The sequence below is a fragment of the Mixophyes fleayi genome, chromosome 3 (assembly GCF_038048845.1).
Source record: "Mixophyes fleayi isolate aMixFle1 chromosome 3, aMixFle1.hap1, whole genome shotgun sequence".
NCBI lineage: Eukaryota > Metazoa > Chordata > Amphibia > Anura > Limnodynastidae > Mixophyes > Mixophyes fleayi.
In genome coordinates, this window is record NC_134404.1 from 75,195,103 (window position 1) to 75,219,710 (window position 24,608).

Consider the following 24,608-nt stretch of genomic DNA (forward strand, 5'->3'; position numbering starts at 1 on the left):
CAGAGCACGTCAATGGCTGTCACATGCTAGAGACCTGCTCTCCATCAGAAGGAAGGCCTGCACACCCTCCTGTATAAGGAGATGTATAAAGTACAGCATCAATTGCATAAATGAATATATAAAATCATTGTGATAGGTGTAAGAGCCGATGTGAGGTGTTTATCATCCCCTATGTGTCCTTTGAGTGTGCCGACAGCAATGTCCAGGATCGGTTACATAAAATACTGAGTAATTGACATTTCTTGTTATTACTGCTTTCCCTTTCCTCTCTATCAGATTATATCCATTACAATATACATTACTGCATAGCAGATTATAGGAGGCTTGAGGAATACAATCTGTACCATAAAGAGCTTACAATGTAAATAATGTCTACAATATAAGCTAGAATAGGCAACCTATGACTTCTGAACTAGGACTATGAGCTATTTCCAGATATAAGCAGTATTATTTGCACTATGAGTTTTACAAACAATGAAATGCAGTATGTGTAGGTGTAATGAACTATGTAGGCATGTATTTTAAATCACATTAGACTAAACACCATTAGTATATACACTGCATAGTGTAGTTATGTGATGTCCCTTTTAGCAAAGTTAAAAAAAAAATGAAAAAAAAAAAAAAATGATGAAGTTGTAAAACGTGCCACCTCAGCTTAAGCAGCACAATTAGTGAATAACCTAACTGCGTAGACGTACTGCCCCTTAGTGGCAACAAGTAAAACTGCAAACCTTTGTATTACATGTGTGCCCCGACGTAGAACAGATTAAGCTTTTCCATCAACCCATCAAGATAGATTACACAGTGCAGCCCTGGAGTAAGAAGGGCCCACTAGGAAATTAGCTAGAGGGACCAACTGTTAATTACACACACAATAAGCCAAGCAGGCGCTAGGTGATGTATCAACCGTAAGTGAAAATACAATTCAAGATATACTTATTTTCATATATATGGTAGGAAGCTTCTTCTCTTAAATACACTTGTTTGCACAGCTGTCAATCTAAAAATTCAAACATACAGAGAGAGCGCCAAACTCTTAACACATGAAGGTGCAAAAGTGCGTATTGGACTCGTACCAAAGTGACAAATATCATAGGCTTATCTGATGCAGTAGTAGATAATATTCTTATGATGAGGTTATCAAGTCTTCCAGATGGATTCCAAACGGAACGAAAACTCAGAAGACATAGCAAGGATCGTGTAATACACTCTAGAATGTGTCACAATGTTCTCAAAATTCTTCTCCAAGGGCAATTAGATTCCTGGGCAGTAGAAAAATAGTCTCAACGGTGCTGGCAGGTGGAAGAGACAGTCCGCTGATCCCCGACGTATTTAGTCTAACAAGACTTTATCAAAGGGAATACCAACACCGAGACAAACAAGTTTAAATATTCCATATCGACCGTAATCAGCCAATCCGAATCCCAATTATAACGAGAAATACACAGGCACTCAGTTATTTGGCCGCGTGTCATTTACAGTATGTAACTTCCAGGACTTTGGCCTTCATAGTAAAACTATTAAATTCCACTTAAATTTTCCATACCGCCACATCTCAATGACCACTTCGATCAACTGAGCACACTGACTTGGGGCTAAACTGTAAAACACCATGTAACTTCAATGGCTAGTCTGTGTCTAGCTTACAACATGCTTGAAAGCAGTAACAATATACAAAGGGTATATTTAACTGGAAACGGATGTGACGGTATAACAGCATTTAGATCATAATTTAAACAGTTGTAACAACAAGAGACATTAAAATTCAGTAACAACACAAGACACTAAAATGATGTAAAGTGAGCTGGATTAAACCTCCAGCAACTGCCAAGATGGTAGTAAGATAAAGAAATGGATACACATCTGATCTGCCTCGATGAGAAGCTGAAATACATATTAGATAGCTGTGGTGAAACTCCAGTGCAATGTCCATGGCTGTCGTACAGCACATACACCCGGCTACTTTCCATGCGCCCACACGGCACAGACAAAGGTAAGCCAGCCGTGTATATGAGGTCTAACACAAAGGTAAACATGCTGTACTTTCCACCATCCTCTATGGTAGGTGTGCAATGCACTGGGCATTTCTATATGCAAGTATCAACCTCTCCTTAGTTCACCTGTAAAAACAAAAACACAAATATACCAAAAAAGCCAGCAGGTATTAAAATGACGTCAGAGTGCACAAAACCCCAATTAAGGTGAACAGATGCATGGTACATAGGTTCCAAATAATATGTCACCATCTAGCTGCCAGCAGTGGAAGTTATTTAACATCACATAGTAGAGATTACATTAAAATAATAATTCCATATTTAGTAACTGTAGTAAAGGCTATATTTGCCATAAAAATGGTCTGTTTTAATTATATTATGGTTACTTTTGTAAGAGCTTCTGGGAACTCCAACAACATATTTCTGGCTATGTATTTAAATCATATTACTTCACAGGACGCCAGGCCTTGCTGTATCTTCTGTAGGTTTCTGCCTAGTAGATTTAATAGAAACAACTTGTTTGAAAGCAGCAAAATACATTTTACATTGAGTAGATGAGACCTTAGGAACATACAAGGATAAACCACAGATGGATGAATGTGCCTATGTAGTATCTGTGTATGCAGCGCTGTACAGTTACACAATCTATACTACACAGAATAAACACGATTATGCAAGGCAAACATAAGTAATATAAATACATGAATTGACAAGGGAATGCCGACACTGGTGTATGTAGTTATTTGGGGGGGCTGCATTTTCGCCAGGATTGGTTTAGCGCACAAAATAACTGTCGACACTGTGCATTGGCGACAGCCTTACCACGTCAAGCCATAGTCAAGGAATCCATGTATAAATGTAAACTACACACCTTTTTAAAGACTTTTCCATTAGGCTGGATTTCATCTTCCTCACTCAGAACCTCTCTGGTTCCCAGACAACCCTTCTTCTTAAACAGGTCGGTGGCATGCTTGAAGACCTTGTCCAGGGTATCGCAGCCTGGATAGAGGGAGGAGGCCAGGCTGTGGAAGCTGTCCACTGACCGGAACGGGTTGCTCGGGTCATCATTCAGAGGCTTGGCTTTTACCCGCTTTGCCCGTCTCTGCCTCTCACTTGCTCCAGAGAGGAAGAACCAAGGAATAAATATGATAATGTCATAAAGCCACATAAAGCAATGCAAGATGCCGAGTAGCACTGGATTTAGGTCCTCTTTTATCTGCATTTTGGTAATCAAGGATGGGGGGGGAAGAAGCTGGAGTGATGGTAAAAAAAAAAAAATATACCTGAAAAGAAACAAAAATGTTATCAGAGCAGAGTATACATTGTGTGCGTGAAATGCATCTTCAAACAGTTTTACAACATTTCACAATACAGTATTAACATTAGAAAACAAAAAATATCAACGGTTATTCTGCGCATTTCTAATGTTTTTGTTTTGGCTTGTATATAGAGACTTAACACTGTCTCTTTTTTGAAATTGCTGCATTTGATACTGATATTCTTATAGAGTAATACTAGCTATAGAATTTAGCGCCAGAGAATTAAGTTGCTTTGTTTTAATATAGTATTAACATTAGAGTTAATACAATGTTAAGGACTCTTACAATATTCTAGTTACCAGTTATAGTGGCCTAGATGTAACCCATAACTAATCCTGTAGAGCTAAAACATACACATTGAGAGTGTTACAGTTATCCTGCATGCATATAGTTACACATAAACCATTCTGCAACTTTCCCCAATTTCCTTCTTCCATGGTCAATTCTCACCATGATTTCTACAATATTACTATAGCTGAGCTATTTCCCCCCCCCCCCCAACAATAGTTTAAGTATTCAGCGTATCAATTCATTAGGAACTAGTGACATCTGAGGGATAGAGCATTGTGCCACTGCTACTGTGAGTAGGGAACAGATATAGACAAAAATGTAGGTTGGCTTATATAAGAGCTACATAACATTCACAAGTATAAATATAGATTACTTCTTGCCAGTAATCTCACTACATGTCACTGCAGTCAGCTTCTCTTCATCCCGAAATGGCAAAGAACAGAACAGAAGCTTGCAAGTGACTGCACAGCAGGATGGAAAGCGTTTGACATATTTCAAGTTCTGTCAAAGTGTGGAAACTTTCCCATTTATATCTGAAGGTTACTGGTAGCCTTTCACATAAGGCAACTTTTGTTTCTGGTTTACAGGACTTTTAAGACAGCTAATATTGGCTTTGTTTCTCTCATTTCTTTACACTTTGAATAAAAACATTGATTAACAACTGTACATGTATGGTGTGTGTATCTAGCCATTTCCTTTCAAACAATTTACAGAACATAAATTGATTGAAATTGAGGTGCATGCATAAAACATTATGGGCCTGATTCATTAAGGAAAGCAAGGCAAAAAAAAATTAGTACATTATCTCCTGGACAAAACCATGTTAAAATGCAAGTGGTGCACATTATTCTTTAGCACATAAGTTAAATAGACTGTTTTTTCATGTAGCACACAAATACTGGATTGCTTTATTTTTACACTGAACTTTTAGGGACATATTCAATTGTCCACGGGATTGCCGAAAATCCCGCGGCCCGCGCAGGATTACCGTTATTACGGTAATCCTGCGTGGAAAAAATGTTAATACGGTAATTTACTCGCTGGATTCTAGCTCGCAGCTCAGGGAGCTGCGAGCTGAAATCCAGCGAGAGATTACCGTATTAACGGTAATCGTTTTTCCCGCGCTCGAACCCGCGGACAATTGAATACCCCTTTAAAAGTTGATTTAGAACACGCCCCAACTAGAAATCTGTCCCCACATTTTAAATTTAGCTTCCCCTCCAATGCAACATGGTTTTGCAAAGGTGCAAAGTTACTTATTTTATTTTTCTTTACGTTCCTTAATGAATCAGGCACGTAATGTTTTATTGGGACCCAGGCCACACCACAGCTTAAGAACACCAGATGTAATATGAAGAAACAAACATATAAACTTAGTCTACTAAATTGAAAAATTACTCACTGTTATCTATACAGCCATAATTGTTATATAAAAAAAAAAAAGGTAAAGACCGTTTATATATTTACATTTTCCCTGAAAAGCTTTGCGCAATGCATGAAAGTAGTTTAAAACAGCACTTGCAACAAAATGTTGTGCCCCATCACTTAGAACTACAACACTGTTCAGCAGGTGCTGACAGATGTGTTCATAGACACATGTACACACTTATAATACAAGTAGAATACATCTAAAATAAACATATACTAAAAATTGTACCCATCACAGCTTTATTATCTAAACTGAAATAATTTGTGCAGGAATATCAAATACACATTGTTCAATGCATTTTCATTTTAAACCACAAGGTGGCGATAAAAGAACAATTTGTTACATTCATACAAGAAGAAAAAATGTAAATAAAAAAAGAAACAGTTTACTTTATTTGTGCTAGATTGTAGATTTGTAAAAATCATATTAAAAGGACCAAAGCTTATGATCCTTAACTATATCCCTATGATAAAATAATTAGAATGACATACTGAATAAACGGTAAGAATTTGTGGGCAAGCCACTGCAATTTACTTATTTTAAAAATAAAATAGATCTTTATATCTGCTAGTAAAATAGTGGTATGCCCATGTCCAAGACTGTTTCCTCAAACAGCATACTAGCATTCATACAAATGTGTTTACTATGATAATTTTACCACTGGGTGGCACTGTCCTCAGTAGCCGTAGAATAAGTGCTCCCACTAAAAGTAAATATGGAACCTAATATTTATGTTCAGAATACCACGTTTCACATATTGAACACAGAAATAATGTACAAGTAAAGACTGTTAGTAAACAGGTCTGTGACTGGATCACTGATAAATACCTTCTGGTATGAATTTATTTAAAGGAAATAGCGCAGTGTACTTATTTATATAATTGAATATGCACTTATTTTTTATATTGTATATATTCTGAGATAGGAAATTGTTATTTCTGAGACCAGGGTAGAAACTTGTTTTTCCTGTTTTAAACTTACTAAAGGATATGCCTTCTTTCTGATACAATACGCCTTTGTTGATGGAGGTCTCTTGTATATTGGGATGTGCTTTGTATGGAAGTGTCATTGTGTGGGATTTGCCATAAAGAATAACTTACAGACAAGACTAACCAAACAACTGTTACAGTGGTTAAGCTGTATGTGTGTGTGTGACACTAAAGCTATCACGGATAAGACACCTCAGACTTGGCAAGCACTCAGTCAGAGAACAAACTGTCAATGACTGTGCTAAGAACGTTGCCCAGAAATGCACAACATACCTGCACAACCATTTTATATAAAAGGTTCCCTAATTCTTCTTATATAAAAAGGTCATTCTTTAAATACACAGATATAACATTACATATGTTTAATTCTCAGTCTCCAATAGGACAACATTTACAGTCATCTGGAGCTTCAATCATCTTCCTACACATGTAACGAATAGACCAGAAAATAAACACAGAAAAGCTAATGTACTTTGGTAAAAAGAAAGGTCTAGTTCTAAACAACATTTTGTGTATCCAATAATAAACACATAAATGTCTGAATTTCAAATTATCTTCAACAAGCAGTGCAGGACTGTAGGGACACTGTTGTAAATGCATATTTTATATTCAGGAATGTATCAATTACGAGATAACCATACCTCATAAATAAAAACATTTTGAAGATCTGAACATTTTTGGCTGCTGTTTTATTGATCCGATTTGTATACAGCAACAAGTACACAACAGTCTACTAGAATACACACTACAAGATAGGCTGTCCCCAAAATTTTTATTTTAGGCACCGCACCAGAGGTGTTCAAACAAGTCAGGAAACATCCCTTTCCCTTCACATGCTTCGGAGAGCAGAAGAGGGACCCAAATATGTCCGGAGGCTGTTTGTGTCCCCCAACTGTAAAGCGCTACGGAATCTGCTGGCACTATATAAATAAATGATGATCAGTATATAAGCAGGCAACTAATTGCACGTCTTTTTGGTAATTTTATGAAGTTTAGTTGTGTATTTTATTTAATATATGAAGAGACATTTCTGCGGACTAAGGGTATGGTAATTAGGCAAGGGGTGAAGAGAGTTAATTTTCAGGGACATGACTTGCCAAGGGGCGCATGGCAAAATATTGGGATTCCTAAGCAGCTCACAGCTGGCAAAAAAATGGGCCTGGTCTTTTAATTTGAATGAGAGAAAACACTTCCCACAGCACAGTGCACATTCAAATAAAAAAATATTTAAAATTATAAATAAAATAGGAACTATGGCGCCCTCATCCCAAATACTCAACAAGCCCCAGTTGAACAGGCCTGGAATCCCTTTGTTTTCAAGTCTCGGGAACATATTTTCAGCTCTCATAATAACGTACGAAAGATATTAAGTACAAAACAACATTTACAGTTTGTTAACCGTTATTATTTGAAGTTATTTCGTATTTATATATGTTGGAATATTTCTGAAATAAAGCGGTTGCTGGTTTAATCAATATCCTGTTCTAGGTGCTCGTATACAGTTGATCTGGGTGGACGCAGTTCAAGTCACACTGAAATAAGGGGGTGGTGGAGCACTGTACAGTGAGTGAAGAAAAGTAGTTCCTATGTCACTTCTTAATAACTGGACAGAGAAAGGAAGAGATGTGTTGATAGGGCACTCACAATCTATTTAATATATAACGATCTTTATTGATATGCATTAAAAAATGTATCAAAATAGTTAATAATTTGCAAAATATTAAAAATAGGAAATGTGGTTTTTAAGTGAACTACAAATACAAGAACTGTTAAAATTGGTAGTAAAACACTACCAAGGCGTGCCGCTATTTATATAGATATAGTGCACCCCCTTCTAGGTTTGTGTCCTATAATCAGGTATCTGTATACTCTTTAGGCTAAGGCAGCGGTTCCCAAACGTTTGCAGTTCGTGGCACCCTTAGTCTCCAAATTTTTTCAAGGCACCCCTCCAAAATAATTACTCAGCAGTCCTGTTTTAGAAGTAGTTGGGACAAAAAATTGTAATAAGTATTTAGGTTAGGACAGAAATACTTATTTAGTTGTATGCAAAAATGCCCCCTCTGCATCCAGACACTCTGCCCCCTCTGCCGCCCCCTCTGCTGTCACGATCCTTCTCACTCTGCCCCCCTCTGCTGTCACGATCCTTCTCACTCTGCCCCGCGCCAGCCATATAAAAAAAAGAAAGAACACAAAAACGTACTAATCCGCGTGGCGCCGGGACCCAGCATCCACCTCTCTCCCGCAGCTGTCACTGACGTCGCTATTCAGTGACAGCTGCGGGAGAGAGGTGGATTCCTCGGATCACGGGGGGGGGGGGGGGGGGGGGGGGGGTGGTGGCCCTCACGGGGGAATGGAGGCCCCCTTAGCCCAGGGGCCTCCATTCCCTTAATCCGGCCCTGACCACATGAGCCTCAAACTGAAACACCCTTCAACCTCTCTCATATGCCCTTTAGCACCCCATTTACCAACAACACCTCTCAGATCTCACACTTTCCCTAAAACACCTCTCTGCCTCCACTCATTTCATACAAGCTGGAGAGAAGGGGATGCTTGATGGGGCATACAGCAGAAAGAAAGATGTGGGGCTGACCAGTTATAAAAGCAGGAAGAATCTGGGTTTATGGTAGAAGGCTCGGCAGACAGCCCTCAATCTCAAATTGGGTTTCCAGTTCAATTGCGCACATGTGAATCGGTAAGGACATGTTGGGTCTCCCAGCACTGGCAAAGCAGCAAGAGCGCTCTTACCACTTCTAGCCATATCGCTGGGATAAGTAGCGGTAGACCATCTAGGTTATCACCCCTGGTTAATAAATAGGACCCTACACCTCCTGACCCAACCAATGGTCATAATTACAATTCATTTTTATTACACTGTATATAAACAGTACTTCTAAACATAGGCCACAACACCAACCAAACAGGACACAGCCGTTGTACGTGATCCTTTTCTTTTACAGCATACAGTATAAATACATAGGCAGAGTATGAAAAGATTATTAAAAGAATATTAATGATAATTCATATTGTCAGAAACAAAAACGTTACAGACAAGCCATTAAAACAAGTAACTATCCCTGTAAAAATGGTCACTTTAGATGAAAAAGAGCCAGAGATAGATAGATCATTATCCATCTGCTGTGTACTAGGATTATCAAACAGAACAAAGGTTCTGAAGTTGAATCATCAGTGGCTGCACACAGGTCAGTATTTAGCTCTTCCTCTATTCATTATCTTGGTTATTATGATAGATGCATATACATTTATAATCTGGCTTAACTGCTGCCACTACTGAGGATCTAGAAGCTGCCCACAAAGAAACCTTTAGCAGAGTATTTCACATTAAATTTCAGAATAATGTGTCAGAGTATTCAACAACGTGAAAGATTAATTTTAAAGTGGAAACATCACCGACACACAGCGGAAGCAGTCATTTTGTGGGTTGAAATACTATTCAATGGAATGCAGCCTATGACTTCACTGATGCAAAAGGCACCATGTGTAGGTAACTACAAGCTCTATGGCTGTGGATCTGTGGATCACACATACTTGTCTACTCTCCGAAAAAGTCCGGGAGACTAATTTCATGGAGTTCTCTCTGAGGGTAGGTCATCCTACTGAATCCCACTTCTCTTTCATGAGAAGTGGGAGGGTCCTTAACAGGATGTGTGTCATCAGGGCTTTGTCGTGAGATCACTATCAAGTCATTGTGCAACAAGAGCGCTATGACATGACACGAATCATGTCACACCCTCTAACCTGCCCTTTCGTCCACCCATCTGGAATCTCTCAGAGCAGATATCCAACCAATAGGCACGTATGATGACACACAGAAAATTCCCCCAGCATACTGATATAGCCAGCAAAAGACCTGCCATTTCTACTGTAGATAAAAATGCAAAAGTCTTAGTTGCACACATTTGCAAACGTATGTTAAAGCCACCCGCCACTCCACGGCCCTTTTGCCAATAGGGTGGTCCTAACTCTAAACAGTGAGAGTCCCATATATTTGGGCTATACATATATGTGTTTTTGGTGTCAGCTACTGACACAAACATGCCTCTCAGACAAATACAGAAGTGGAAGTTGCTTAATCAATTTATAGGCTCATAGCAGGTACTTGAAAGGGTGGGGTTATCCTAGCACCTGCTAGGAGCCTATAAATTGATTGAGCAACTTCCACTTCTGTATATGTATGAGGACACCAGCAATATTAAAAAACGTCTCACTCCAGCTTCATTGTGGGAGGTTGTAGTAGTTGCATAATCAGTAATTATGTTTTAGTCTTCCTTATGAAAATGCTTCTAAGCTGCTCAATGGAATTGCAAAGTAAACGCCACCAATATAAGCCCTGATGATGCACACCCTGCTTACCATGTACCAACTTTAGTACAGCAACAACTACTCCCCACAGAACAAAAAGCTGGAATAGCTTGTTCACATGTAAAAAGAAAGAAACCCACTGAAGAAAGTGTTACGCTGTAAAACCTGTACATATTTGTGTAATCCAGATATGCTAGGACAGGCCAGCAATTCAAAAACTCCAAGTGGTTGTAAAGTGTCAGTCATTGACTTGCAGAGGATTATGGGCGTTAAGTCATGCTAATAGACACTCATTCCTGATCATAATCATCATTAAATTCTATAGCTCCAGCAGATTCCATAGCGCTTTACAATTGGGAACAAACACAGTAATAAAGCAATACAGACAGAGATAAGACGGCCCTGCTTGCAGGCTTAAAATCTATTGGACAATGGGAGTTTTATACACGATGTTAAGTACTATATATTACACATTGGTCCAGCCAGACTGCAAATGTAAAAAGTGCTTAGTGCTCTGTATGATCCAGTCACACAGCAATGTTGGTCTAAGGGTTATTAGCTTGTGTGAACTGTGTGAAGGGTGGTAATATGGTACCCTAGGAAGGTTAAGAAGATGGCTGAGGAATAGTATAAGCTTGCCTGAAGAGGTGGGTTTTCACAGAACAGTTCAAGGTTAGGAAGATTAGAAGAAAAAAAGACTTATAGTGTGAGAATTCCACAAAGTAGGTGCAGCCCGCAAAAAGTCCTGTAACGGGAAAGGGGAGATGATATTTATAAAAAAAAAAAAAACACAACACACAAAGTAAAAATAAACTAAAACATCAGAATGCACTATGACAACCATGGACCTTTCATTCAAATGAGAAGTTCAGGAGATCTGACAACTGAATCCAATGAGTTCCAATAAGTAAAACTTTGTAGTTCAAGTCACCTAATCCCACCTAGAATTACATTTGAAGTTTTGGGTAGAATTAGCTCTTACGCCCATTATTTACAATATACAGCTAAATCAATTGAACCAAAGACTACTATAAGTGAATATTACATGTACAAGTTGCCCATTTTCAATAAATCCAGAGGCTATTTAGAGAGACAGGATTTACACAAACCAGCTCTACAACACTACTATGCCAACATGCAAACATCACCCCTTTACACTTGGTCTAAGGCCCAGTGCTCCCAAATACAGTATTCACTCCCAAAAATGAACAAATGAGAGTGCCTGAGACAGACAGATTACATGGCTGCTTCCTTAAATGATTTTTAAGCACTGAAAAGTGCTTACTGCTCTCTAATTAAAGCGCTTGACTCAACCTGGATTAACAGGATTAGTGCGATTAATAAACACATACAGCTTGTTTGTTGGCACCCAAAATGAAACAGGGGTCATTTTTAGTTTCTACAGATAACTCCTCCTCCCACTGGTCTCCCCTCCACCAGATTTCTTACTTCTCTCCAATGCAGACATCTTACTTTCTGACCCACTGGCCAACAGCTCCTCTGTAAAGCATATGTTAAGAAAATAAAAAAGTAAACATGTAAACAACCTCGAACCTGCATGCTTAGCACAGTCATACCAAGGTTAAAAAAGTAATATTACCATACCATTTTGTGTTATCACTAGAGTAATACCATAATAGTGCAACAGACATACCGTATGGCCCACGGGGACAGACCTCGAGCCATATTGGCAGACACTTTACTGATGAGTGATCCAGATGCATAGCACCAGGCCACTGGCTCCATTCTAGATTAAATGGAGGCTTAAAGATAAGGGGAATTACCCAATACCACATACTTTATGATCACAGCCAACATGCACTTGCCCCTACACAGGGTGGATGAGGCCATTTTGTTGGCTGAACCCAATATTTATAAGACTGCAGCACACCACTTTAATAGGAAACCCTGTCCTCACCAAGGGGCTTTAGGATAATTCAGTTTCTAGTATATGTATAGGCTGTATTATTTGGAAGCATGCAGAAATAAGATATGGTATCTAAAGGAAGACCATACTTGTCTATAAATGGATACTTGTCACTCTTAGATGGTTTTACGATGCTCTGGTGAAGCACAGCATCACCATGTCTGCATAGGATGGCACTGCAGAGCTGGTGGCCAGGGTAAGGCTAGGTACCCACTATTCAGCATGATTGCCTATAAAAATCATATAATTAGATTTAAAAAATATATTATATCAAATAACTAAAACAGTATAATTCATCAATAGATATGAATGTATAAAGTTACATTTAGCCAAATGCTGGTCACATACGCTGAATGACAAGACAGTGGCCTCTGTGATACATGTAAGTGACCACACAAGTCACCATTACCAAATGTAATGGGCCATTATAACCAAGATAATTGATCTGATGAGTTTAAAGTCTCATTTGGGCAACATGACATAGCAATAAACAGAAAATATGGCAACCATGTAGATGCTGAGCCACTAATACATCGTTCTGGTTGCTTAATCTGAAAACAAAGCAACAAGATTAATATCCAATATGGATACACACAGATAATCCTGACCGTGTGATCACACCGGTTTACCAATACGCAACTCAATCAAATTATCATCCGCTTCACATGGGTCCACAGATATCAGAGAGTGTGGCCAGCATAATATAAGCAGAAGGCTGCACGCATATTAATAACAGATCATTTTATGAATTTTAATTAAATGATCTTTTCCTTGATCAATTTGTACACGTACAGAACAATCAAAATCTGATAAACTTAATATAGTGAGTACGCTCAGAAGAGAGATTGTGATGGAACAATATGTCCACATGGGATACCGAGCAATCAAAGTTTTCAAACTACAACAATCATATTACTGGACAACGTTTTGACCATTTGAGTAGGATCTATATATAATGATGATTGTATATGATCACATAAAACAGATTTCCCAGTTCCACAAGTGCATGCTCGGTATAGCAGAATGGGGCCTTCGGAGTGATAAGTAACAATTATTGCTATGTACATCTTTTTTGCTGTAGTAGAAGAGTACCGTTCAGCTGTCATGGCGATATTATATGGTAAACTGCGGCAATAATTATCATGATAAATAGAGCCCTATAGTCTTCTGGGAAACACTGAACTACAGACTGCATGCCTTGCATTCCGGGTATATATATATGACTTGTACCGTGCATGTTTATTTCAAATACTAAATTTAATATTTACCTTACAAGTAAAGTACTGGGAATAAAATGTAAGTATAACTAATTAACCAGTAACTCATTCAGAGTACACTCAAAGACAATACATTGAAACCATGCCGTCTTGATCACAAAGCAACACTCTTAATACCATATATAATCTCACGAAAGAACAACAGCCAATATGAGACAAAACAACCTCACTGAGAAACACACAATACAAAGTGGTTCCAACCCATTACCAGAATAGGCAGCTGTGAGAGAGGGCGAGATGGAGAGGGAGACAGCAAGTCATAGGCACCCGGCGACTGGAAAATAAAATGTGAATAGCTAAAAGGGAGTGTTAGAGCGGTCATTCATTAGAAAAGAAAAAAAAAAAAACAACGTAAAAAACGTATACAGCTCAATTATTAGTTTGATTAAGCTTTCCATGCATATATAAAAAGAAACTATCAGTTCAGCAGCTCTGTGGTTACTCAGAACAGACACAGCTCAGTTATTTATAAAAGAACAAACATACAATCTACAGAAATATTCCCGACAGTGCACTATGGCTGAAGATTATAGTGAAGGAATAGTTCAGTTTCTGGTACACAAAATATAATGCCTTGACCTAATACATCTGCATTTTAAATAATTTAGTGGGCATGATGTATACTCTCTGTAAATATAGATTTAGAATACACAAGCTTCAGCTTTGAAACAAAGGCAGTTTCTTGTACGAGTTGATCCTTATGCATTTACCTTCACTAACAGTTATGTATTTTATCACAACACTTTCAAAATGAGTCATGACACACATGGGAATAGGAGGATTGCATTATACAACGTGTATTATAAAGGAATAATGAACCCTCTACTGTAAAATAAAAAAGGATATTAGCAGCCTCCCCAGCGTATCATGACCTGTATAACAAGGAACATCAGTTGTAATATGTTTATAACGAATATTAATGGACACAAAAAAAAAAAAAATCTATCATATCATTGTAGTAATAAACTACAGACTGCATCCAGATATCATGACAGGTATCTGGGAAACTTCAGATGTGAATTTTCAGTGCATTAAAAATAAAGACAGACTCTGGAACATCTGATTGCAGAGCAATGAACTAACCTTCCATGTGAAACTGAAAGATCTAATTTGTGCTATGCCCAGGCCAAAAATTCTGCATTTACCACAGATGGCTGTCTGCATGAGAAGATAGAACTGTAAGAGCTTTAACCAGACAGGAAACTAAAGTATTACATTCAGTATTAAATGGAAGCAGTCAGTAGAATGAATTTAAAGACACATACACAGGCAACAATGACAGATGAGAAAGGGAGAGAGAAGCTGGATTTACTCGGAAACGGAAAACCAACAGTCAGTTTATCAATAAGTAGCCCAAAACCAGCCATATTTTTCCTAGAAGCTCTGTTAATGGCCTAGTGTTTTGGAGTATGCACATGACAAAGTGTGGGGCTCTATATTGTTCCTTATTCCAGCCAAATCCCAGGCAGCACTGACTGACAACCGTAGTATGGCTATAAGAATAAGTCAGGTGTATGCAGTCACTCTATAGCTACTGGCTGTGGGCAGGGACAGTAGCAGCTGCTGTGCTCTAGTTGTTCACATCCGAATATGGAAGAGCAAGTTGCAACCTTATCATAGGGCTCTTACTGCTCCCTAGTTCTCCAGATTATCCAAATACTTTTATTCCACTTCAACATCTGCTGATCTTACACTGTCTGTACATAGTTCCTGCACTGCTTGATCATGGTGTCACGTAAATGCCCCAATATCACATGGTTGAGCAAATGTTGGTATTTTGTTTATTAATTAAAATATTATTTTTCAAAAATGTCCAATTCATGGTATATTTACACATAATATATAAATAAGTAGCAAAAACACAATATTCATCAGGGCTTTGATTATAAATTATTGCCTTAAGCTGGGTACACACTACAGAAATTTCGACCAACTTTTTATGCCGAGCGATTTTACATGCGATCGATGATCCGATCGCGCGGTCCATGGACTGCATACACACTAGCCTTGTTTAGGACGATAAAGGGAAGAGCGGACATCCCTTTAGCGACTTTTTACAGCCATGTTGTCGTGAGCAATGACTGTAATTTCGTACTCACTGTTGTGGATCGGTCGGAAGTTTATACACACTACACAGCGGAAACGAGATTGGAACGAAAATATACGACCAACCAAATGAGGCGATAATCGTCCATTTGGGCAGACTTTCAACCATCGTGTCACTACACACACTGACCCGACTTTTGAACGAGCGGTCATATGTCAGCTGTTTGAACCGATTATTGGACGAAAACAGTGTAGTGTGTACCTAGCTTTAGATGAGGCTGGGGTACCAAGGTCACTTTCCATACAAGATGGGTTCCAGTTTTACATGCCCCAAAGCAAGGATAGCCAATTGGAATGTAAACTGATGTCTCACAGAAGATGGTGCAGCGCAGCCTGTGACATGAGATACGATATGATGAGCCTCTTTGCGGAAGGTGTACGTATCCAAACGTAATCTGCAGGGTTGACGGGAAAACCAATAACTTTCTTTCCTTTTCCTTAAAGTGCATACATGACCCCTATGTGTGAGGCTTTAGTTTGCATATTACACAGGGAAATTCTCTGAAAGCTTTATACAACAATTGGCATAAAACTCTACTAACAAATACATATGTAAGGCGTAGGAGCTTTCCTGAACAGATGATCTCAGACACCAAGTAGCAGGGGAGAATCTTTCTATGCACAACAGACTTCCTGTCTTTAAGTCCATAGAAGGACACAGACTGTAGTATAGTCTGCAGTGGCCGCAATATATGTATTGGCAAGATATTTTTATTTTCTTTCCCCAATTGTCTATATAGATAGTTCTTAAATACCTGGTTTCATGTCAATGAAAGAACTGTGACTGGATTTTGGATTAAAGAAAAAAAAAAGTTCAAACTAGAAGAGAAGACAAATTCACCTTATTTGATGATGCTAAAAATACCTCCTGGGATTTAGTTACCAAGTATACCAAACTTTAGTTATATCATATTGGATTTAGGTCAATAATACACAGGTTTTTGTTTTTTTTTATATAATATCCAAATCTTGGCATATTTCTATAAAGTTAGAAGTCACCAATTTTGTAAGCACAATCTGTCAGCTGTGTAAGCTTTGGTTTGGGATGGGACTATACAAATAGTAAAAGCAGTCATAAGGTTATACTGAGTTGTTATTGAAGTCAGAGCCACAGTTTTGCCTAAAGCTCCAGGTCATGATGCCACAGTGTGATTCACTAAATACATTGGCTCAATACGCTGTGCCTGCTTTAGAGCTCTAGAAGTTGGAAACCAATTTAAAGGTTTCCAGCTTATACCCATAAGGGATGAGGATGAAGGACAATCATGATCCATTTGCCAGGTGACAGGCATTTGTCCAGACTCTTCGGGGTATATTTACTGAATTGAGGGTTTGAAAATGTGGAGGTGTTGCCTATGGTCCAAGATTGAAGCCATCATTTTGTAGAATGTACTAAATAGAATTTGATTGGTTGCTATAGGCAACATCACCACTTTTTTTAAATCTGCAGTTTAGTAAATATATCCCTTAATGTACAATGATGACCTTATCTATTCTTTAACACCTTACATTTATGGATTCAGATTTTTATTTCATTTTTGAAAACAGCGTCTGCGCAACCCCCTTTCAAACCAAGGTGGTCATTCTGGCATGTGTAAAAGGTAACCCTTACTGTCATTTCAGCTTTATATACGGTTGTCAGCCTTATAGGATTTTATCGACAAACATGAAGGGATAGTGGAGGAGTTTGAGCATAGAAATAAAGTAATATTTATTTAGTAATATTTATCTATAACAAACCTTATTATTGTGACCAAAGTACAAGCTGAGGACAACAAATATTGGACATGAAGTAAAAACTGCCCTGAATGCTGTGTGCACGTGTTTCTTGAACAATTTATCAATTTAACAGGAATACCATCTCTGTCAAATTTCAAAGGTGATCAGATTAAAAAGTACGATTGTTCTTTACAAAAGAGGAAAAACACATCAGGCTGGAGATCACTCAAAGGCATTTTTGGAACCCATAGAGAATCCAAAAGAAAAACAAGCTTGTTACAAGTAAACAAACAACATCACACTACTATAATAAAAAAAGACCACTTTGTATATTATCCTTAAATGGCACGAGTTTGATTTGAATTGTTAAAAAGGGTTAGTTGAGCGGCTGACATTTTTCAGTAGACATGCAACATAGTGGGTCTATGCAAAAACCATTCAGAAAATGGCTTCCACTATTAATCCCCATTTGAAATTAATGGAAGATAAATATAAAATAATTTGAGGTACAATTCTCCCATTACATACAAACTTAGGATATTCATTGGGTATGAGGGTTCCAAATAACCAGTCATTTTACAAGACAAGCCTTAGAGATCCTCTCAGGAGTCTGTGAGTCCATGTGTCAGTGGTATATTATAGAACTCTGAGATGAAGCCCAATACTCTAACAATTTACAGTAAGTGATACATTAACCCATATATCTTGAGCACAGAATTGCAGTGCAGTTGGGCTCATCAACAGCGACATACTGTGAAGGAGTATACATAAATATCACAATACATCAAAAAAGGTTTTCAAAAGGAGTCCGTCAATAGATTTGGCAGCATGTATAGGACTATTTGCTGTAAATGCCAAATTCGGTGAGGATCAGACTGAGGTAAGCCTGAAGGTCTGACTGAAAGAGATGTCCTGGGTACTGTAATGTCTAGATGAATACAGGTGCAGCATAGTACTGACTGCGCTTGCAGGCTCATTTATTTCATGATAATGGTGTATGTAAACTTGAAAGTAGAAAACTGGCCTTCTGGTGGGTGGAGCATCACGTTATGGTCATTTTAGACCTGCTCCAGCTCCTCGTCTTTCTACGGTCATAGAGCTTTTCTAAATAACCAAACCTATCTACAAACAGCATGTTTGAAGGTAAAGGCTGTAACTACTTCTGCATAGGCCTCATCCTCCCCCCTCCACATGTATACATCCCAGGTTATTCCACTTTGCTAGGAAATTCAGTACAAGCGTCGCCTAATCTGTGACTAGAGCAGAGGGGAGTACATTACAAACAGAGGACCTAATGATAAGCAACATATTAAAGAGGTGACATAGGTGGGAGGCCAGAAGACAGACAAAAATAAAGAAGGGAGATTACAAGTGAAGGGTCAAGGTGAAGGACAAAACAAGAGAAGGCATTTATGGAGTGCCTTACTATCAGTCGCCACAAGGCCAGCCCACATCAATAGGGCTCTGCCCATCTTGTTTTAGCCCTCCTGTCCTTGCCCATCAAGGGCTCCATGTCCCCGCCTTAGACTGGGATTTCTGGCCTTTCAGCCTTACCCTAGTAAGGAGAATGATTCGCAGATCCACAAGGTGGCTGCCTCCCCCGAGGGCTACCTGTGGACTGCCCCCGCAGCATCTGGGTTGGATCCAGACCACATTCATTGTAACGCGTACTAACTTTTCTTTAAATACATTTTTGAAAAAAACAGCATATACACTGGTTTATTAGAAGCACCCTCCTTACATTAACACACTTTGGGTTTTATTTCTATTTGGGTGCACTTAATCTTACATCACTGGTGTATGTGGTTTTTCTTATCTTTGTCTTAACATCTAATACAATTATATAGCAATTAGGTGGTCTTACATAGTCAAAAGGGAGAAGTTACAGAACCAGCTAGCGGATCACCCGAGACTGGCCCAGTGAAGCAACAGGTAAACCCTTACCCATCTGGGCCATATCATTGAGGTAGCCAAGTAACGCTCAGCTGTGGCAATGAGATTTTATTTATAAATGTCAGACCATGGATCTGCACAACAATTGTCATGTGACTTAATTTGACCCACTTCACACTAACTTCTTGGTATGTAGTGGGAACTCAATATCTGATTAAGACACAATAAGTCAATTTCTATCTTAAGAAAAATAGATGAGTGTCAGAGACAGTCCTCCCAAGTATAAACTTTGAACACACAGAGCCTGATGTAGAGTCGGACGCAAGTCCTTCTGTTCAGCGCAAAAAGCACTTCTGGACAAAGATCCGTCTCAGTTTGCAAAACGCGCTTAGAGAGGTGGAACGGGGAAGGTAGTGGGTGAGCCTAGCAATGTAAAGATGTTTACATGCTATTTTGAGTTGAAAGCAACCGCAGATAGGTCTCTAGGAGACGTATCTTTTGCAGGTCCTTTCAGATGGTGCAAGAATCCTTGATGTATTAAAAAACAAAAGTAAAAAATAATTAAATTTAAAGAAAAAAAAAATGTGTACCCCCTCCCAAACAGCATAACCAACCCTTGTGCTGTTTGGCAGGGGGGGGGGGGATATTAACTTTTTTTTATTTTTTTTTAATAATTATTTTTTTTTAATTATCTGCTTTACAGGGCGCTGTGCATGATACACTTGCACGCCGGCCCATATGGCAGATAAAGTGGCGTGATTGTACAATTTGCACGGATGAGTGCCACTCAAAACACCGTATAAGTTACGGGATGCAATTTACGACTTCAGTGTAAATTGCATCAGACACTAAATGAGATCCACAATCTCACAGGTGTTTCTTAACCTGGGAGTAGCACTAAATATACGCTCCTCAAAATTTACAACACACATGTTTCCCCCGAGGATTTGTATCAACATATATCACAATTTCTAGCTCAGAAAGACAACCCAAACTTCACTCTATTGGGTAATATAAATGCTGTGAACAATTCAAACTTAAATAAATCCCTCATTCCTTCTAATATTTAGTCTTTTATTGGGAACAAATCCCTATCATAAAAAAAAAAATTACTACTTATCAGATGTAGATTATTTAAGCCTGAGGGTAAATACTTCATATTTCACTACGCTGCCCACAAACCTTTTTCAAGAATAGACTATATCTTAATGGCACTACATGGAGCCCCACCAGAGCCTCCTCCTCACCCAAACTTAGAACACACCAAAAACTTTTTTTTTTTTTTTTAAAGATGGAGAATAATAAGATGGGGACACTCCTGACCTACATGACAAAAGATATCAAACAAAGGATTTCTAATGGATTGTTTTCATCCCCATACATGCTTTGAAAAAGTCTACTCTAAAAGGAAGACTAAAGACATCAGCAGATGTCACATTAACGTTAACACTGACTGGTACAAAGAATAAAGCCAAAGTACATTCATCATATGTGGAATGGTGGACTGATGAATGAATACCATTTATTCTGATAGCATCCTAGCCACACTAGTTCTACACAAAGACAATATTCAAGGCTCCACTATCACCAATGCTAGACGAGTGGATACACTTATCACTTTATTTTAACACTTTAAATTTATAATGTGCACACTATATTTCCTCTTTTTCCAGAATCACTTCAGGATCATCACTTTATTACCATTAGAATATGATTGGAAAAGCACTCCGATTTCTACATGCAAAATGCAATACCTCACTTGGGTGAGCGCAATCTATGCCATTAATTTTTTTTTTAACATTTCTGTGCACGTATATGGATAGTACACACTAGGTTTTCATTTTGTCCTTTGTCCCCCTGTGCTGAATTCGGTTACATACATATATATCAATATATTGAGCACAAAAATGATCTAGCCACTGGCCAGATTTAATTCTCTCTCGGTTCTCTGAGATATTGCTATGGTCCCTGCAAGACTAAATTAGATTAGACAACAAATTTTCAATAGGACTATCCATACATGTCCAAAATGCAACATTCCTATCAAAATAGTATTGGATTATCACCGCTTCTGGAGTTGTAGTTAACATATCTGTAAGTCCAGGTTTGAAGATTAGCCAACAACCACTTAATGACTTATCATCCATTCTGGTGTTAAGGATGTAGATATTGGGCATTTTCCAAATGGAATGGATGTCTCAAAAGGCATGGATGTCTCAAAAGGCATCAAAAATTGCTACTTTCAGATTCGGCAGCTGGAAGAAAAAGCATATGCTACATGCAGATTCAGAAAACCAAACCTCTCTCATCAGGGAAAAGCTTTTCCACATTCAATGGATGGATTAGCTGGTTGCATCACAACAAAAAGAAAAAAACTTTTTTTTCTTCTCTTAAATGTAGGAAAGTTTTATTCATATCCATCCTCCCTTTACTAAAGAATGTCTGGAAGTGCTTTCATCACTTTGAATAGCATTATACTCACCCAAGTAGCCAGTAACTATTTTCATAGGATACTTGCGAATATGACACTATGGGCTAGATTTACTAAGCTGCGGGTTTGAAAAAGTGGGGATGTTGCCTATAGCAACCAATCAGATTCTAGTTATCATTTATTTAGCACTTTCTACAAAATTTCAGCTAGAATCTGATTGGTTGCTATAGACAACATCCCCACTTTTTCAAACTCGCAGCTTAGTAAATCTAGCCCTGTGTCTTCCTTTACTTTATGTTTTAATTATGCAGCCATGGTTATTATAACAATTATTATGCTATAACAACTTGTATTATATAATCTTACATTGTATTCAGTGTTTGTAAACTGAACATTTTTCAATAAACAAAAGTATAAGACCACATTGGTATCTTATGACCAGTATATTATGTGATGTTTATTTTAGAAGAGGAAGCTCCTGCAGGTCCCGCTCACTGCATATCTAGTTCCAGTATAGCCCTACCCTTTCCTAAATCTGAGCACACATACAGCTCAAGGAAATCACTCAGAGGCAACAGCAGGGTAATATAGAGGATAGGGCCTGAACATTAGCATAAGTGGCAATCAACATGGTCATGCACAGTTGACAAGCTAGCACTAGTTTCTAAAACCTCTCACATGACTAACGTCAGTCTTTTTATGTATTTTCATTATAATTAATAATAAGATACTCATCCCTGATAAGCTGCCATTATTGCTGAACGTTAACAATCTAAATTAATTCTTCTCAATCATTACATTGCATTCTACCATCTCCTATGCAGCTTGTTTTTCCACAATGACTCTACATATACCTTTCCTTCATGAAACAAGCACTTAGACTTTTGTAATTATAGTTAATTTCAGATGAAAGGTAATTAAAAACAAAAAAAAAGACTAATATGTTATATTAGCTGTTCACTACATCTCTGCTGTGTACATGTCATTCTACTTATAGTGAAAACATGCACTGGAAGTCCCCTTTACCTCACATCATAAGATGTTTATGTATTACAGACATGTGCATGCAATGTGAACCATTATTAAAGGGACAGGAAAAAGTAAAGTGTATGTTATAACTGTATGTGTTGCATTGGGTCACCATGGTTATTATCCAGCTATACATAATTTAGCCCTAGGGACAAAAAAAGCAGCTTTTTTTTCTAAATGGGCATCCAGGCTTTTGTTCTAGCATATGTGGAATAGGCATAGCCTACTCATCTTTCATTCATGCTATTCAGACCACACTATTTTTGAACAGTAAAATAGTCACATCTGGTAGATAGACTAAGACATGTAAATATTAAATTGCAGACTACTAACAACGACACACACATAACAGTATATACTAAAAGAATACTCGCACACACAAACAGGTGCTTAATGCTTTGTATGTGTATATCCCTCTGTACTAATGTATGTAAAAGGATGTATACTCATACTAGGATTCAATGTATTTAAATTATAAAAAAAAAGTCAGCTTTATTATTTTAAACATGTAATCAAAGTACATTATACTTAAAGATCCCAAGAACTGAGCGGCACCTACGAACAATGAGGCGCTAACACATGGATAATACATATTGGGATCAGACGTCATTAGCATCGCACAGCAGCCACCACCACCACCAGGGCACGGCTGCAGGACGTGTGGTCCCCATGTGAGGAGAGAGGACACAGAGCAGACAATAACTCACCCCGGAGACGGGACCCCGGCTGTCCCGGCCGCTGACGGACGTTACACGCACAAGATGCTGCTCGTAGCCGGTGTCACCACCGTGAAAACGCAGAGCGGCCAGTGACGTCGCAACCACGCCTCCAGCAGCCAATCAGCGACCAGCATACCAGAGGTGTGACCATAACCTCCACTATACACCGGGACCGCCTCCGCCTCATCCTTCCTTCCAGTGTCATTGAGGACGATGAAAGCGCTGTGCTGATTGGCTGCTGAGAAGTGGCGCGTTGGTGGGGGCTGGAAGTGCGGTGTCATGGCTGGGCGGGACAGGGTTTATTAGAGGTCAGACTGAAGCAGAGCTATAAAGCCATAATTATATGTGTACTAATACAACTGCCAGCATTTACTGTACAGAGCTGCCATAGTGTCAATAGAGAAAGTGTCAATCTTCCCATAGCTTTTTATTTTATTTTTTTGGGGTATTTAAACATATCTTAGTTATGGTTTTTACGAATCTAAAATTAAAAAGACACTAGTTAGTAGTTTCAAAATGGAACAGAATGTTGACAGCAAATAAATGCAGTTTGAAAATCAAATTTGATTTATTTTTTTTGCTGTTCACTTTGATTTCAAAAATATTTTGTGTGGCTTATTGCATAGAGAGCTGTGTTTATCCCAAGCATGTTAAAATTCCTCTACAGTTGTTTCTTCAACTACATCTGCCCCAGGCATCTACTTGTTCAGTAAAATTATTTTTTAGCCTTACTCCTGGAAATTCCACCCACTAGTTTGAGAGTGTTGGACATTTATTGCATTCTTATGTGACTGTGTTCCCACTTGCATAGGAGACCGTACTATACTTCCCCTTTACTGGCACACTTCAAAAGAGTAAGCCTCTAAGCCAGTGGATCCCAAACTTTTTCAGTTCAAGGCACCCTTAGGGTTTCCATAATTTTTTCAAGGCACCCCTAAGCCAAAATAATTACCAAGTAGTCCTCCGCCTTGCTTACCACTGACCCTGGCCGAGGCACCCCTGTGAGATCTCTGAGGCACCCCAGGGAGGCTAGGAACACAGTTTGGGAACCACTGCTCTAAGCAGAAGACAAACAAACCCACAGGACTCAAACTAGTAGTTGAGACAATGATATTTCACACTTCTGGTGGAGGAGCCTTGTCTGGATGAAGAGCGTGTAGAGGCT

The 24,608-nt window shown here is 38.6% G+C and overlaps 1 protein-coding gene across 2 annotated transcripts in view; it reads right to left on the reverse strand.

Annotated features, from left to right (window-relative positions):
• ACSL3 (acyl-CoA synthetase long chain family member 3) overlaps nt 1-23,543 on the reverse strand; it is a 69,600-nt gene extending 46,057 nt beyond the window's left edge. The window contains exons 1-2 of one of the 2 annotated variants that reach the window (XM_075201849.1): nt 23,432-23,543; nt 2,866-3,277 (exon numbers count right to left, since the gene is read on the reverse strand). In XM_075201849.1, the coding sequence (XP_075057950.1) occupies nt 2,866-3,216 (351 nt within the window). In that variant the 5' untranslated portion in view covers nt 3,217-3,277; nt 23,432-23,543. Of the gene's footprint in view, nt 1-2,865; nt 3,278-15,854; nt 15,936-23,431 lie in introns of those variants that run through there. The other variant, XM_075201848.1, reaches the window with a different exon arrangement.
• Between the last annotated feature and the right edge of the window lie 1,065 nt (nt 23,544-24,608).